The sequence below is a fragment of the Marmota flaviventris genome, chromosome 6, assembly GCF_047511675.1.
Source record: "Marmota flaviventris isolate mMarFla1 chromosome 6, mMarFla1.hap1, whole genome shotgun sequence".
In the NCBI taxonomy this organism is placed as follows: domain Eukaryota; kingdom Metazoa; phylum Chordata; class Mammalia; order Rodentia; family Sciuridae; genus Marmota; species Marmota flaviventris.
In genome coordinates this window covers 146,902,035-146,916,793 of record NC_092503.1, presented here as the reverse complement: position 1 = coordinate 146,916,793, position 14,759 = coordinate 146,902,035, and the positions used below count along the sequence as shown (strand labels likewise).

At 48.2% G+C, this 14,759-nt stretch overlaps 1 protein-coding gene across 4 annotated transcripts in view; it reads right to left on the bottom strand.

The window, feature by feature from the left end:
• The window catches only part of Phactr1 (phosphatase and actin regulator 1), a 272,986-nt gene that overhangs the window by 180,392 nt on the left and 77,835 nt on the right, over positions 1 to 14,759 (bottom strand). For all 4 annotated transcript variants that reach the window (XM_071613691.1, XM_071613692.1, XM_071613689.1 and 1 more), the window contains exon 2: positions 4,053 to 4,217. In XM_071613691.1, coding sequence (XP_071469792.1) covers positions 4,053 to 4,191 — 139 coding nt within the window. In that variant the 5' untranslated portion in view covers positions 4,192 to 4,217. The remainder of the gene's footprint in view (positions 1 to 4,052; positions 4,218 to 14,759) is intronic.

Sequence of the window (14,759 nt, the reverse complement as noted above, 5' to 3'; positions counted from 1 at the left end):
CCCAAACCACTGATGCCAAAAGGGCTGAAAATGTTGAGATCATAATTTCCCAATGCAGTTTTCTTATTGCTCCAAGACTTAGAAATGACATTTCTGGGTGGAACCTCTGAGGGCGCAGTATGCACACACACGGGCACTCCTGGAACTTCAGTTAGTAATGAAACTATAATGCAGCTGAGGATGGCAAATCACAGATGTGAAACTCAGAAGGGGCTGAGTATGCACGGTGCAGACAGCTTTTTTGTTTTAAAAAGGCACATTATTTAAAATACAAATATATAACCTAAACTTAATATATGGACTAATTCTTTGTATTTAAAATCATGGTCCTTGTTGTCTGTAGGGCAAGATATATGTATGATATATATATATGTGATCACAGGGACTTCTCATTAGCCTACCCTGCTCACGTTCCTCTGAACTCTCTTCCTACTTGGCTTGACTTTAGACTTCTGGGTTCCTATCTGTATTGTCCCATTTCAGCACGGACCCTGGTAAGTCAATTTAACTGGAATCCCCCTCCACTGGGCAACCTTGGTATCTAATCAGATCCCTCATCTGCTACCTCCTCCACATGGTGTCTGGTTATCCTGGCCTGTTTTCAGCAAAATCTGGTTAGGCTGGTTTATCCATAATCCCCCACCCCCGATGTTTTCTCTTAGTAATTTTCCACCTATGGACCCTCACCCCATTCCTTGGCTGCAGATCCCCACTTGTTCAGGAGTCTCAGAGTTCAGAATCGAGTCTGATTTCCCTCCCTCCTACGAGACCCCACCAGAGAAGCCCTTCTACCTGTTGTAGGGGTCTGAATAGGTCTCCACGACCATGATCAACAAGACTCACTGAATCATCTTTAACTTACTACTACCCACGTACAAGACAAATCTTTACACACTAGCTAAAGCTGACCAGTTAGCTAAAGCTGACCAACCAGTAATAGTCCTACCAAAAAAATCCATTCTCTTATATATTTATCTAACATACAACTCTTATCCGCAGGTAGCAAAGTTTGTGCTTTCAAGTATCATTGGAGCCAATACACAAATTATCCTGTTAAACAATCTTACACTGTCAAATTTTTCATTTGAGATATAAACGAGTCCAGGAAGTCCCTACTTTGCAAAAATAATAAATAATATTTTGGGATGCAGCTAAGAAGAAAGGGTGCTCCAGGGTAAAACACTGATTTTCTTTTTTAAACTAGAATAGCTGCAGTTGTATGATGTACTTGTCCATCAATCGTGATATAAAGATATCCTATAATTTTTCCTCTGCTTTCTCTAATTCAGGAGTGAATTTTCTTCTTTAAAAAAATCCAAAACTACATATAAATATCATATTGAACTGACAAATTAATTGTTTGGGCTGTGGACATCACAAAAAAACTTGCTAAGAATAGTTCATGATAAGAATGGCTTCAAGTTATTAACTTTGCTTGCCACGTGTTTTGATTCTTTCTCCCCAAAGAGCTTGCAATGGAAAGCTTCCCGATTTTAACGTGAGTAATTGGACACCACTGTCTTTGCCTGTCTCAGGGACAAGTTTTCCAATGTCTGGAAGAAGTCAGCGTCATGGATCATGGGAGGAGGACTCGGGCTTTCCTTCCGTCCTCGCCACAGGTATTAACGAAGGCCTCGGCCTGCTGGGAGGAAACGCGTCTCCTACTCCATCATCCAGGGATTCACGCTGACAAATGGCAATTATTTAAATGTGTGTTTATGTTCTTACAAACAATTCTGCATAGCAAAGTCAGAGAGGGATCTGTGGGATCTTGGTTGCTATTTTTTTCAGTGCTAAGGAATGCTCCCACTTTCTTCCCTGTTGGTGTGTGTTACACCTGACTAGGCCTGCAGAATCTATTCCAATTAGATTTCTTCTTCCTTTAGTTTTCATTTTTTTTTACCATACAATTTATTTTTATTTTTTTAGTTTTCATTTTTAATGGGCACATCATAATTGTACATATCTATGGGGCAGAGTGTGATCATCACGTTGTGTATACACCGTGTAATGATCAAATCAGGGTGATTCCCATTTCTTTTTCCTCAAACACTTGTCATTTCTTTGTACTGGACTCATTCTAGTTCTTTTTGCAACAGATCAATCGTTGTTGTAAACTTTGATCACTCTATTGTGCTGCAGAACACCAGAATTTATTCCTTCTGTGCCAAACAGCATCTTGATACCTATAATCCATTGACCCAAGAGGGTCCTTTTCTGACTCCCTCAGTGGAAGACATTCATTTGGAGTCTTGCTCACCTGCAAATTACTCAGTGGCTTTCAGGATCCACAAATGATCCACCATCTACCTTAAGCCATCCGCACAATGACGGAGCCGGTGGAGAACACGCAGAGGGGCCATGGGCTGGAGACTTGTTCATTCTTATCTTAGGAATAAGATAATTACACCAACAGGCTGTCAGGGATTTCATCAAGAAAGGGAGTCATGAAACATGAATTGGGGATGTCTATCGCAGGAACCTTTAAGATTTCAAGACTCCCTCCAACTTTTCTGTCTGCTCTTCTCTTTCTTTTCTCAAAGTGATTGGCATGAAGATTCTCAGATCTGTGGACCGAGGCCCAGGTGTAAGACGCAGGTCATCTTATACTTCAAAGTTAGTTTGGGGACCAAACAAAGGAGGAAGAAACCCTACAAACAGGCAGTGATGATTCTCAGGAGAGAATCAGGGGAGAGAGAGAAGATGGGGGATGAAGGAAACCAAGGCCATAAGCCAGGCTGGGGGACGGACCAACTCGTGACCTGTCCAAGTTCCTACGTTGAAGCTGTAAGTCCCGGTGTGACGGGCTGAGGAGGTGGGTCCCTGGAAAGGTAATGAGGGTTAGATGAGGTCAAGAGGGTAGAACCCTCATGTGGGGATTGGTGCAGGTATCAGGAGAAACTCTAGAGAGGATATTCTCTCTCCGCGTGTCTCTCTCTGCACAAAAAGAGGCCACGTGAGTGTGGAGCAAGATGGCGGCCACCTACCAGCCAAGAGGAGGAGAGTGTGGTCATTCAACACGTGAATGGAGCCCCCAATTCCATCTCAGAATGGAACCCACCTTGTCCGCACCTTGATTTTGGACTTCTGGCCTCCATAACCATGAGAAATAGATTTATCTTGTTTAAGTCACCTCAGTCTGTGGAACTGTTATGCCAACCCAAGCAGACCAAGCCAAAACCACAAAGAACCTGTAGAGCTCTTCCGCCATCTCATCTCAAACCCAAAAAGAGTGCAATGACTCTCTTTTCTACCCTTGTACATTTCCCTCTGAACACTCTCACTTATTTAAAAATGTCCACTTCCATTGCCACATAAAATCTCCACAAATATTAACTCCTGTAAGCAGTTAATTCTTAGCTGATTCTTAGCCCTGTTTCAGAGATGAGAAACTGAGACACAGAGTTCAATAAACTGAGCAAGCTATCACACTAGCAGGTGTCAGAGCTGGGATTTGAACCCGGGCAGTCTGACCCCAGGACTGACCAGCCCTCAATCTTGCTGACCCTCCCACACTCCCTTGCTGTTCACCCCACTGAGAACTGCACAGCTACCTTGATCACCCCAATGACGATTCCCTTCCACTCTTTGTTCTCCTGCCTCGTCTAGGAATCATTTATTCAAGATTTTTCCTCCATGAAATAACTTACTCTCATCTGCCAAAGAGCGTACATAACTCATTTTGTGCCGGCAGCTGACTTACACCCGAGCAGCAAAAACAGAATGAATGATAAGAAACGGACTGTCAGCGGGAGACGGCCCACGTTCCATCAGAGAAAAGGTGGAGCTCTAAGTTCCCATCATTTATAGATCCAATAAAATGATGGTTTTTAAATCAAAAGGCAATATCAACAACAGAATCCCGTGAGATTTGAGAAGACACAGCTTGTCAGGGCCACTCTCAGTCACACTGAGCAACCACCAAAGACCAGGGCCACCCCGAGACTTGAGTTTTCTCTTTGTTCAGCTTCCGATCATGAAATCCGACCAGGAAGACCCAGGGTTTGAATCCAGGGGACGCCCAGTGGAGCCAGAGGACGCCATCACCCTACCTGCCGACGTGTGCTTGAACTTCTCGCTCTTCTTCTTCCTCCACTTCCAGGGCTTGAAGATCCTGCCCAGGTTGGCAAACTTACTCCTCCTCCGGATGGGTGGGGTGTGGGTACCTGGGACCAGGGAGTCGGAACGCATCGCCGCCAGCCTCTCCACCTCCTCAGCTTGTTTTTCCCAAGGAAGAGACGGAAACACAGAGGGGAGAGAGAAAAAAAGTGTTAAAATGGGAGCCTCACAGATGGCCAGCGTTTTCCATGGTTACAGATAACAGGAACCACGTGGCTCCCGCTCCGTTTGCCTTTTGGAATGGAAGTCATACCACTGTGTTCTAACGGCTGGGGACAGTCAGCCAAAGCCGAGAGTCGCAGAGCCTGCCGACCAGATCCATCCATCCATCCATCCATCCATCCATCCATCCATCCGTGCATGCACCCATTCATTCCTAAGTAAGGGATGGGGGTCTCGCTATGTTACACAGGCTGGCCTGGCCTCCTTGAGCCTCCTGCCTCAGCCTCCAAAGCAACTGGGATGAGAGGGTGTGTCACTGCACCTGCTCCCCCAACCAGATCCGCCCAACCTCACTTAGGGGGAGGGGGAGGAGGAGGGGGACCTGTAAGAGACCCCACCTAAAAGGCAAGGAAAGACCATCCCAAGAGTCAAATGAGGTCAGCAATTTCTCAGCTTAGACTTGGCAGATGCGATCATATAACCTTGGTGAGAATAAAGGAGACTGTTTTATCAAGGGTCTGTCCCCGTGCTGACATCTCCGCCACACACGGCTCTCCACTTCCCTCCCGCCTGCTCTACCAAGGCCCCGAGGAGCACTGAATTCTGTACAGCACACTTACTGTCTATCTTAAGGGCACTGACCAACTTTAGAATCATGCACACTTGCATCAGATTTTACAACTTCCTCTTAGGTCTTTTTTTTTTCCCTGTAGATGTGCTTTCAAAAATCTTCTAAGAAATCGAGAGCTGGGAGTATTTGGAGGGAGCATCTAGACTGTTCTCAATGACACAGCATTTGCAGAGTGCAGGATCTGGATTGTCCCCCAAAGAACCATGTGTGAAAGGCTTGGTCCATAACCTGTTGCACTACTGGGAGGTGGTAGACCCTTTAAGAGGCGGGACCTAATGAAAGGTCCTAGGTCACTGGGGGTGTGGCCTAGTCTCCTCTGTTCCTTTTGCTTCCCTCCCAGGAGGCAAACAGTTTACTCCACCATGCACTCCCCACCAGAAGGTGCTGCTTCACTACCAACCCAAAGCAATGGGCCCAATCAGTCACGGAAACTTCCCAAACACCTAGCCAAAAGAAACCTTTCTTATTTATAAGTTGAATATCTCTGGTATTTTGTTACAGGAACAGAAAGCTAACACAGGATGTTTCAGACTTTCAGTATTTCTTAAGGAAACACTGTGGACACTTTCTTGAAGGCCACTATCGGCCCAACACTTCTTGCAACATAAAATAAAACAAAGTTTTTCATGAGTATTTGCGTCTTCCAGTGAGCTAAATGTACCCTGACTTGAATTTCTAAGGCAAGACTAATCAGAGAAAATAACTTCCTTGGCAAAATCAAGGGGGTGGAAAGAACTCAACTTTCCAGAAAGCAAAATTACATCTAAAGCTGTGGCAAATTCAAAAACCACCGTGTTTGGCCTCAGATCCTGTCCTTCAGAAAAATCTGGACTTTTGCAACATCTGCAGTCTGTGAAAGCTCAATCTGTGGCCCCTGTTATTACACACAAAAAAAATGCTTTTAACTTGGGAGATTCCCTCATCCTACCAATCTATATGGAACGGTGACCACGTGCCAGGCAGCCTGAGGTGGCAGTTGTGTTGGTGACAGATGGTGACAGGTTGACAAAGGCTCTTGACAGTAGGTTTGAGAGGAAGTAGAAGGACTTGGAGGAGGGGCAGAAGCAAAGTCCATGCATGTGACTTAGGACCCAGTGACCTGCAGGACAGGAAGCAGATCACTCCTGGTTGCCAGGTGCACATCAGTGGCACGGCCCCCTTCATCCTGAGACGAGGAACACAGGAGGGGGCACAGGCTGGGGGTTGAGCTCGGCGATGATCTGGGCAGATGCGAGGACGATGACAATGACTGCAGACGTTCCTGACCTCGGATGGCAAACGCACTGTGAATTCAGACACCCTGAGCTGAAACCCCACGGACTCCACCCAACGTGCTGAGCATCCTGGGCATCAGTACAGCACCCTGCAGGGCACGGGTGGTTCCCCCCGGGGAAAGTGGGGCCATGGGAGCCGGGGTCGCTGCAGCTGCCCAGCATCTGGGGGGAGGATCTGGTCACATCTCAGGAGCCGGGGAAAGGCCTGAGTCTGAAATTTGAAATACAATTTCCAGTGCGTGCAAGGCACTCTGGCCGCCCCAGGTGAGCTGAAGAATCCTAAGGGCAGCCCTCATAAGACGGGGACGGTGGGGACGGTGGAGTGTGGTCTGATGCACCGACAGCTCGTCTCCTCCATCATGGATGGAGTGACTGCGTGATTCTGCACCAGACGCTGTGAGCACTTCTGGGGGAGACGAACAGAAGGACTGAACAGAGAGGCCTCAAGGGGACCCAGGAGTTCACAGCGCATCAGCCTCAACAGGGGCAGCGAGGCAAAGCCCAAGAGGGACGACCAGTGGGGTAGAGGGAGGGGACTCGGGGGAGGGAGGAGGGCCCGGAAAGGGGACTCACTGGGGCTGAATGAGAACAAAGTGTATTCCATGCTTTTATAATTATGTCAAAATGAATCTTAATGTAACCAAAGAGGACCGGTGACAATAAGTAATAATAATAACCGAATGAAGGCAAAGTGGAGACAGCAACGAATTCTGCCTCAGTGCTGGAGAAGATGGGGAGATTCCTTCATCCTACCAATGTATATGGAACTGTGACCACGTGCCAGGCAGCGGTCCCAAATGGGGGGTGGTCCCATTGGCTTAGGTTTGAACGAGCAAGGGGTCTCCTCCCTGCATGGGCAAGGGGGGTGGGAATTACATCCTGGCAGGACGAAGTAACCCCAGAGATCTGCTGGACACACCTGGCACATCTAGGAGTCAGGGACCCCGTGGATCGTGCGAGTCAGTGCATTAGGTCATAGGGAGACCTGGAGAGCAGGAGGATCGAAGCAGCTCACCCGAGCTTTGGACAGGCCTCATAGGCACCTGAGTCCCCTCCTATCACTAGAGGGAAGAGGACCAGACTCTGAAAACGGGAAATCACCGAGGTCCGTTCCACGGTAGGCTCTGAGCGCTCACTTTGTAACAGACACCGAGGCCACATCAGCACACGGAGTAGATAGGAATACAGACTCGGGGAGCTCACCCCGGAAGTGGGGAGAAAATAAATACTGATGCTAAGAACAGAGTAGACAGAAGACGCGTGATCGGCAGGGGGCTAGAAAACAATGAGTGAGACCCGGAGAGGGAGGGTCGGTTCTGATGAGCGTGGTCCGATTCTTTGACACGGTTCCTGATCAGCACGCCTCAGATTTGCTTCTTAGGGATATCACCATGTGGCAGCGGAGGGAAGCTGAATTGGAACCTAAAGGAACAGGTGACAGAGGAAATAGTCAGAAGGCCACTGTCACCGTGTAAGCCAGGACCCAGGCAGAGCCGCACGGGAACTGCATCTCACTCAAGTCCGTCACCCACATCTCGAGAGGTGTGGAAATCAGTATCACTATTCATCTCAAGAAAAAGGCACCCAGAGGACCAGAGGCTGCTTCCCAAGGATGTATTTCAGAAATGAATAAAAATTATTCTGAAATAGCCACATTAAAATAATTATGATCAATTAGGAGTGCCTTGAACAACCAGAGCGGCAAGGAACAGGAAAGCACCGCGAAGACGTGATTATAACTCTGGTGAAATGAATCCTTAATAAGTGTGTTATTAAATTCAAGATGTTTAGCCCTTCAGTGCAGTAGATTACTGAGCAGACCGGACTACATTAGGCTTAAGTGATTTATGTTTTAATCACCCGTATTACGTTCCCCACCGATTCATCTGGGGACAGGGCCTCGCTCTCTGTCGGAATGCTTTGCCATCAGAGGAGGAGACTGGAGTCCCAGGAGTGACGCAAGAGGCCAACCTGTGAATGCAGCTTGAAAAGCCAGGAGAACAAACCAGGCTCAGAATCAAGGTCATCTAGCGCAGGATCACGAGAGAGACTTTTTGCCATAGATCACATAAAGGCTGCTTTGCTCAGGCCCTCTATTCTCAGTATCAAAGGGGAACGCCTCGTGCAGTGGACAGGGGAGACGTTGCCTAGATAAAATGCCCACTTAGACATGGATCCGCTCCAGTGTCCGCGGCCAAGACAAGATGCTGGGTCCAAAGGCAGGCAGCTGGGCAGCTGAGCTGATGCAGACGGCTGAGGGGCAGCGGGAGCCTGAGCCCAACATCTCCTGGGGGCCCCCCAGCTCCAGTGTCCCAGAGAACACTCTTTAAGCGACGAGACAGTTGGGGCTCCCTTGCAGTCTGGCTGGGTTTTGCTCTATCTGCAGGGGAAAAGCAGTTAGAGGATGCTTTTTCTTTCTCCATAGAAATGCAGAGAAGGTACCATTGATGTGATTTCGATCACCATGACCCAAAGAACCTGTGCCTGCTGGTCCTGACTGTCCTCCCTCATGCACCCTGGCATGGCTCCTGGGGGATCCAGGGGCATTCGGTGATAAGAGGTGGCACCTCTGCCACTCTGTGGTGGCTGGGCTCTCAGGTCCAAGGATGGCACCAACTGTGGCTCTCTGCTGGCCCAGGAAGGCCGTCCCCCAGGGTCTCTGAGCCACTGGGAAGAAGGCAGGCTCGGTGGCCATGCGTCTTTCCTGGCTGGAGTCGGCCACATGGAAGAAAGAGAAGGGCAGTTGGGGCTCTGATAGTGCTCGCCCCACGGGCCCAGTGCTCCTAGGACTTTGGGAGGACCCGAACGCGAATCTGACCTGGGTTTTTGGACAGGGACATTCTGAACAGGACAGCACTTCCTTGGGCACCCAAGCTGAGGACGTTGACTGTTACAGTTGGATGAAGGTGTCCTCCATGCGGGGGGGGGGGGGTGGGGGGGGGGTCAATCCAAGAGCGTTCAGAGGTGAAATGCTTGGGTTACAAAGATTTAAAATGATTTCTCAGGAAAAACCCCGTGCTCCTAATTAAGATTTATCTATTTTCAAGAACTCCACCCTGCTGTGTGAACATCTGGCTCTTTGAATCCCTGTATTAGTGTCTGGATTAATCCACTGATAGCGATGAACAAGGTGGTGACTGCAGGCAGGCGGATGTGGCTGAGGAAGCAGGGCACTGGGGGTTTATACTCTGTCCCTAGAGAGGGGGGCTCTCTGCTTCCTGGCTGTCCTGAGCGGCTTCCCTCCACCGCGCCCTTCACCATGAAGCTCTGCGTCACCTCCAGCCCAGGGCACTGCAGTCAGCTGACCATGCTCTGAACCTCTGAAACCGTGACCCCCCAATAAGCTTTTCTTTCTCTGTGTTGTTCTTGTCATGCTTTTTGATCACAGTGGAGGAAAAGCTCACTAAACGATGATGACGACCTCAGGGTTCAGATCTGGAATGGACCTTAAAGGCACAAGATTAAGAGCCTCACGGCCAGCCTGCCGGGCTGCAGGGAGGTGGTGGAACCTTTAAGAGGTGGGGCCTCCTTGGAGGAAGTCAGGGCACTGGGGGCGTGTCCTTAAAGGGATACCGGAGCCCAGCTTCCTCTCCTGCTCTCTTCACTTCCTGTCTGCCAGGAGGTGAACAGGTTTCCTCCTCCTTGGGCTTCCACCTACTGGGCGACCCTAGGCCCAAAGAAATGGCAAAGAAACCGTGGACGGAAACCTCTGTAATGTGAGACCAGGTCAGCGCTTCCTCCTGAGAAGTGGATTTGTTTCAAGTATTGGTCACAGTGACGGAAAGCTGACACCATGACAAGGATGTGGGAATGAGGAAGGTAATGGTACCATTTTTCAGTCCCTAGGTCTGTGCAGGCACCAACCTGAGCACTTAAAACACATCACACAGCCAGGCACGGTGGCGCAGGCCTGTAATCCCAGCAGCTTGGGAGGCTGAGGCAGGAGGATCTCGAGTTCAAAGCCAGCCTCAGCAAAAGTGAGGCACTAAGCAACTCAGTGAGACTCTGTCTCTAAATAAAATGCAAAATGGGGCTGGGGATGTGGCTCAGTGGTTGAGTGCCCCTGAGTTCAATCCCCTAGTACCAAAAAAAAAACACAAAACACATGATGGAATCCTCATGCTCCTTTTATGAGCTGGCGTACACAGCCCCATTTTAATAGTTGGGGAAATGGAGGAGAAGCTAGTGAACAGGAAGAAGCAATTCCTCAGAAGAAAAGAAATGCATGCTTTTAATGAAGACCTGTCCCATTTCAAGGACACCTCCCTGCTGCGTGAGTGTCTGGCTCTTCAACTCTCTCTGTTACTGACCAAGTGACAGGAGGCTTCAGGGATGAGGGAGGAGATGACCTCCATTTTTGAAAAGATGACAATATAAACGGATTCCACTAACAGGTGCTGTCTTACCCTAAAATGCCAAATAGTTGTGGCCGCCTGTGTGTGGATGCCCTGGAAGATGCCCATCCTAGACTGCTAAGACATCAGGGACCAGGAGGACATTTTCTACTAAGCACCTGTGTCACAAGCTGCAAGCAGGAGCTCAGTGAGTGCCAAGTGTGACCCGAATAGGCTCAAATCTGCTTCACTCAAAACATGCTCTGGGGCTGGGGTTGTGGCTCAGTGGCAGAGCACTTGCCTGACATATGTTGGGTTCCATTCTCAGCACCGCCTATGAATATAAAAAAAAATAAACATCTATCAACAACAATAATAAAAAGATCAAATTTTAAAAAATGCTCTACATTACAGAGTGAAGAAAATGCTGATTTTGAAAGCAAGCTGAGGTAGGGTCACATCTATCATCTTGTGGCTGCTGGTGGGTCCGAGTTTCCTGGAGCCTCCCAGCAGGTGACAAGGGCTTCCTGAGTTTCCTCAGGAGTCGGCCCTCCTCTCCTCCCAGTCTAGGGGGTTCAGGAAGAAATGATCTCAGTTCTGACACTAGAGGAGGGCACGTGCCCTGTGCTTGGCCAATCATGGCTTTGCATTCTCCACCCTTACAGCCTGGCCAGGCAACGGGACTCCATTCTGGATTTCTCTGGGAATACCGACAGGCACTCTGTTTCAGCTGAGATTGCAGATTAGACAGGCTCCGAGCCTAGTCCAAGTAGGGGCTGCCAACGTAAAAGCCTTCATTCAGCCCTAGATGATATTGAAAGAATCTCCAGGTCGTGATGACAATTCATAAGCTTTGAAGAAGCAGCAGTCCTATTATGTCAACTGACTTCTGTTTTCTCACTGCTGCATTGGAAGGACGAGGATATCTCTATGAGGACATTTCTGGTTCCATGACCATCAGCCGTCAATAAACAAAAAGCACTGCTAATAGACCAGACGGGCAGGGGAAGAGGTCCTATTTAAATTTACAATTCCACGGGCTCTGTGTTGTATTTACTGAGACACTGGATGTCATTAGCAAAGTTCTTTCTGAGATACTCCATACAAAATTCCTGTTTCATCGCCCGGGAGTCTAGCCTTCAATCATACATGTAATGACTACAAAAGCTTATAAAGCATTCTCTTACTCATTTAATCTACAGAATATATTTGTACAGGGAAAGGAACTTGTTTATTTGAATTGTAAATGAACTTGTAAAGTCTTGTGTTAATCCAAAGCAACAATCTCTAAATGATGCAGACTCTTTATGGTCTGAAAAACCTCAGACCCTAGGGTCTCATATCCTTGCAGTTAAATAAACAGTGCCTTTCAGATGCAAGTCAAACCTCAACAAACCCTGGTTCCTCCTGCAGGGGTCAGCACATTCCTTCTATTAAGCCACATGGTAAATTCTGTGGCTTGATGGACTCTGCCACTGCACCATGAACGCAGCCATAGACCAACCTAAACCAGGGGCCTGACTGTTCCAGCAAGACTTCACTTATAAACAGGCAGTGGGCCCTCAGGCCCCATAGTTCGCCAACCCTTGTCCTACAGCATATTTCTGCCGACAATCTTCCTGCTACTGCAAAGGGACAGGCTTGCCTGAAAATTAAGCCAAGGAGAGGAAAGGAGAGACCCACTCATGTGACACTGAAACCTCACTTCACCATTTGCTGCTCTGGATCCAGCTATACCTGAAACCATTTCCTCACCTAAGACAGTAAGTTTTGTTTCGTTTTAACCTAAGTTAGGTTGGGTTAGGTTTTCTCTTCTTGTAATCAAAAAATATACTGCATGAGCTTAGAAAAGATCCAGAACTTCCTCTCTGTGAGATGGGGATAATACTGATTTACAGGACCAACAGGCTAAGTTACGGTTTGGATCTTAATTGTCCCCCAATAGCCATAGGTCAAAGGCTGGGGCCCCAGCCCATGGGGCTATTGGGAGATGGAGGGACCTTTAAGAGGCGGAGCCTACTGGGAGGAAGTTAGGTCATGGGGGGGGGCTGTCCTTGAAGGGAGGTGTTGGGAGCCTGGCCCCTTCCCCTCTCTCTCTCTCCCTCTTTGCTTTCTGACCACTGTGAGGTGGTCAGCTTTGCTTGACCACAGATTCCCTGCCATGGTGTCCTGCCTCACCCAGGCCCAGCAGCCACAGAGCAGGGTAACCATGGACTGGAGCCTCTAAAACCAGGAGCCAAGTAAATATTTTCTCCTTTAAGTTGATTTCTTGAGATATTTTCTCACAGCAACAGAACACTCACACAAGAGGTAGATGGTAAAAGGACTCTTTGGAGGCATGGAGCAAGGGCTCTATAAGAGTTATCTTAGGGCGGCTGGCTAAGGAGGAAGGTGCTAGTGTCAAAAATGAAGCCACACTTCGGTGGTGTCTGTCAGCCCCAAACCCCTCACATTATTGGGAATTCCCTTAAAACGCACATTGTTCACACAGTGCTTTATTTTTTTTCTCAATCTCATTAGATCTTCCAAACATCCCCATAACATCCCCCAAATTCCCTCTCCCATAATTATGACGGATGTGCTATTTTCTCAAAGGTCCGCATGACAATTCAGCCCTTTCAAGGCTCTGACAAGGTCTGCAATGCATCTTCTCAACTTTGTTTAGCCCTCTGCTTCCCAAATTTAATCACAAATGTGGTGGCTCGTGTTTCCCCAGTGGGACCTCATGAAGACCTCACAGACAGGGGCTCCAGGGGACACAGTGGGCCAGTTGCTGTGTTAGCATCTTTTCTTGTCCTATTCTACGGATGCAGGAAAGGAGACACAGAGCGGGTAAGTGCCCTGCCCCAGAATGTGCCAAGTTACCCCGGGAACTAAAGTGGGCCAGGATCCTGGGCCGCACATCACGTCTCATGGATGGCTCCAGAATGCTCTCGCCCGGGCTGAGCAGGCCTTCTGATTCAGTTCTTTGCAAACCGCCTTCCCCTCAGTTAATTCTGCCGCGGTTCAAACACTTCCTGGCATTTTTCCTCCCTTGAGCTCCTTCCACGGTTTCCTGGTAGCAGCCACACTCCACTGCCCACTGTGGCAGGGTGGCAGAGAAGCACATGACACCTGACATTCCATTGAAATATCATTTCTTGCGTCCACCACCTCTTAAGCTCGGGTCTCATTTTCTTCCTCCGATGACATTACAGTGTCCTTAGGTAGCGCCCCTTAGCTCCCAGACCAATTTTTCAGTGTCATTTGTCATTTGTGAGGTGGCTGTGGGAAATCCAAATCGTACTTCTGGGAAGAGTGTTTTGCACGGGGGCTGATCCTTGCTGAAATCCCCTTGTTTTCTTTTCTCCTTCCCCACGTGTGGATATTGTCATCACCATCAGTAGCCCGACTAGGCCTGCTCATCGGTCAGAGAGGAAGAGCCCCATTAGAATATTTGTTGAGATTTTCACAAGAAAATTCTCCATTTATCTTGTCTCAGAACACAGAAATTGGGTTCCACTCGTCCCTGTCTTCAGAGGCAAATGTCCTATTCTTTTTGTCTTATTAATCTCTTTAGAGATCTTTACTATTCTGCAAGAAAGATGTTAAAATTTTATTAAGATTGTCTCCACGGGGAAATTCAGTGGTTAATTTTGCCCCCTAAGAAGTTCTGAATAGGGTCGGGGTGTAGCTCAGTGGTGGACGGAGCTCTTGCCTAGCATGTCTGAGGCCTGGGGTCCCCCTCACCCAGCGCCAGCAAAAAAAAAAGTCTCAATTCCTCTTCAATTTAGTGCTTTTTAAAAAATTCTTTTGGTCTAATGACCTTAGAACCCAGAACTTGATGCTGAACATCAAGGTCTAAGTGCCCACAAATACTTAGCTGTGTGACCACAGGAATATGGATGATCCTCTCAGAACCACTTAACTGCAAAATGGGGATAATAATCCCACTAGAATGTATAATCCCTATATTAACATGCAAAAACGAGTGTGAGTAGCATTTAGTGGGTGCTCATTAAATATTGCCTGACTCAAAATTTACGTTATTGATTACTTATGCCTGTTGCCCTACCTGTATGTACCCTGGACCCCCTTCCCCAACCCCCCAGGGCCCCAGCCATCTCATCTGACCTGTGGGGGCTGCTCTGTCTCAGCTGAGGGTATAAGAAAGTGCAGTTAATGACTCTCCACTAGGACCCACTCTCCAGGGCATGGAAAAAGCTCACGGAGCTGCCCCAATCCCAAGTGGGACCCTTA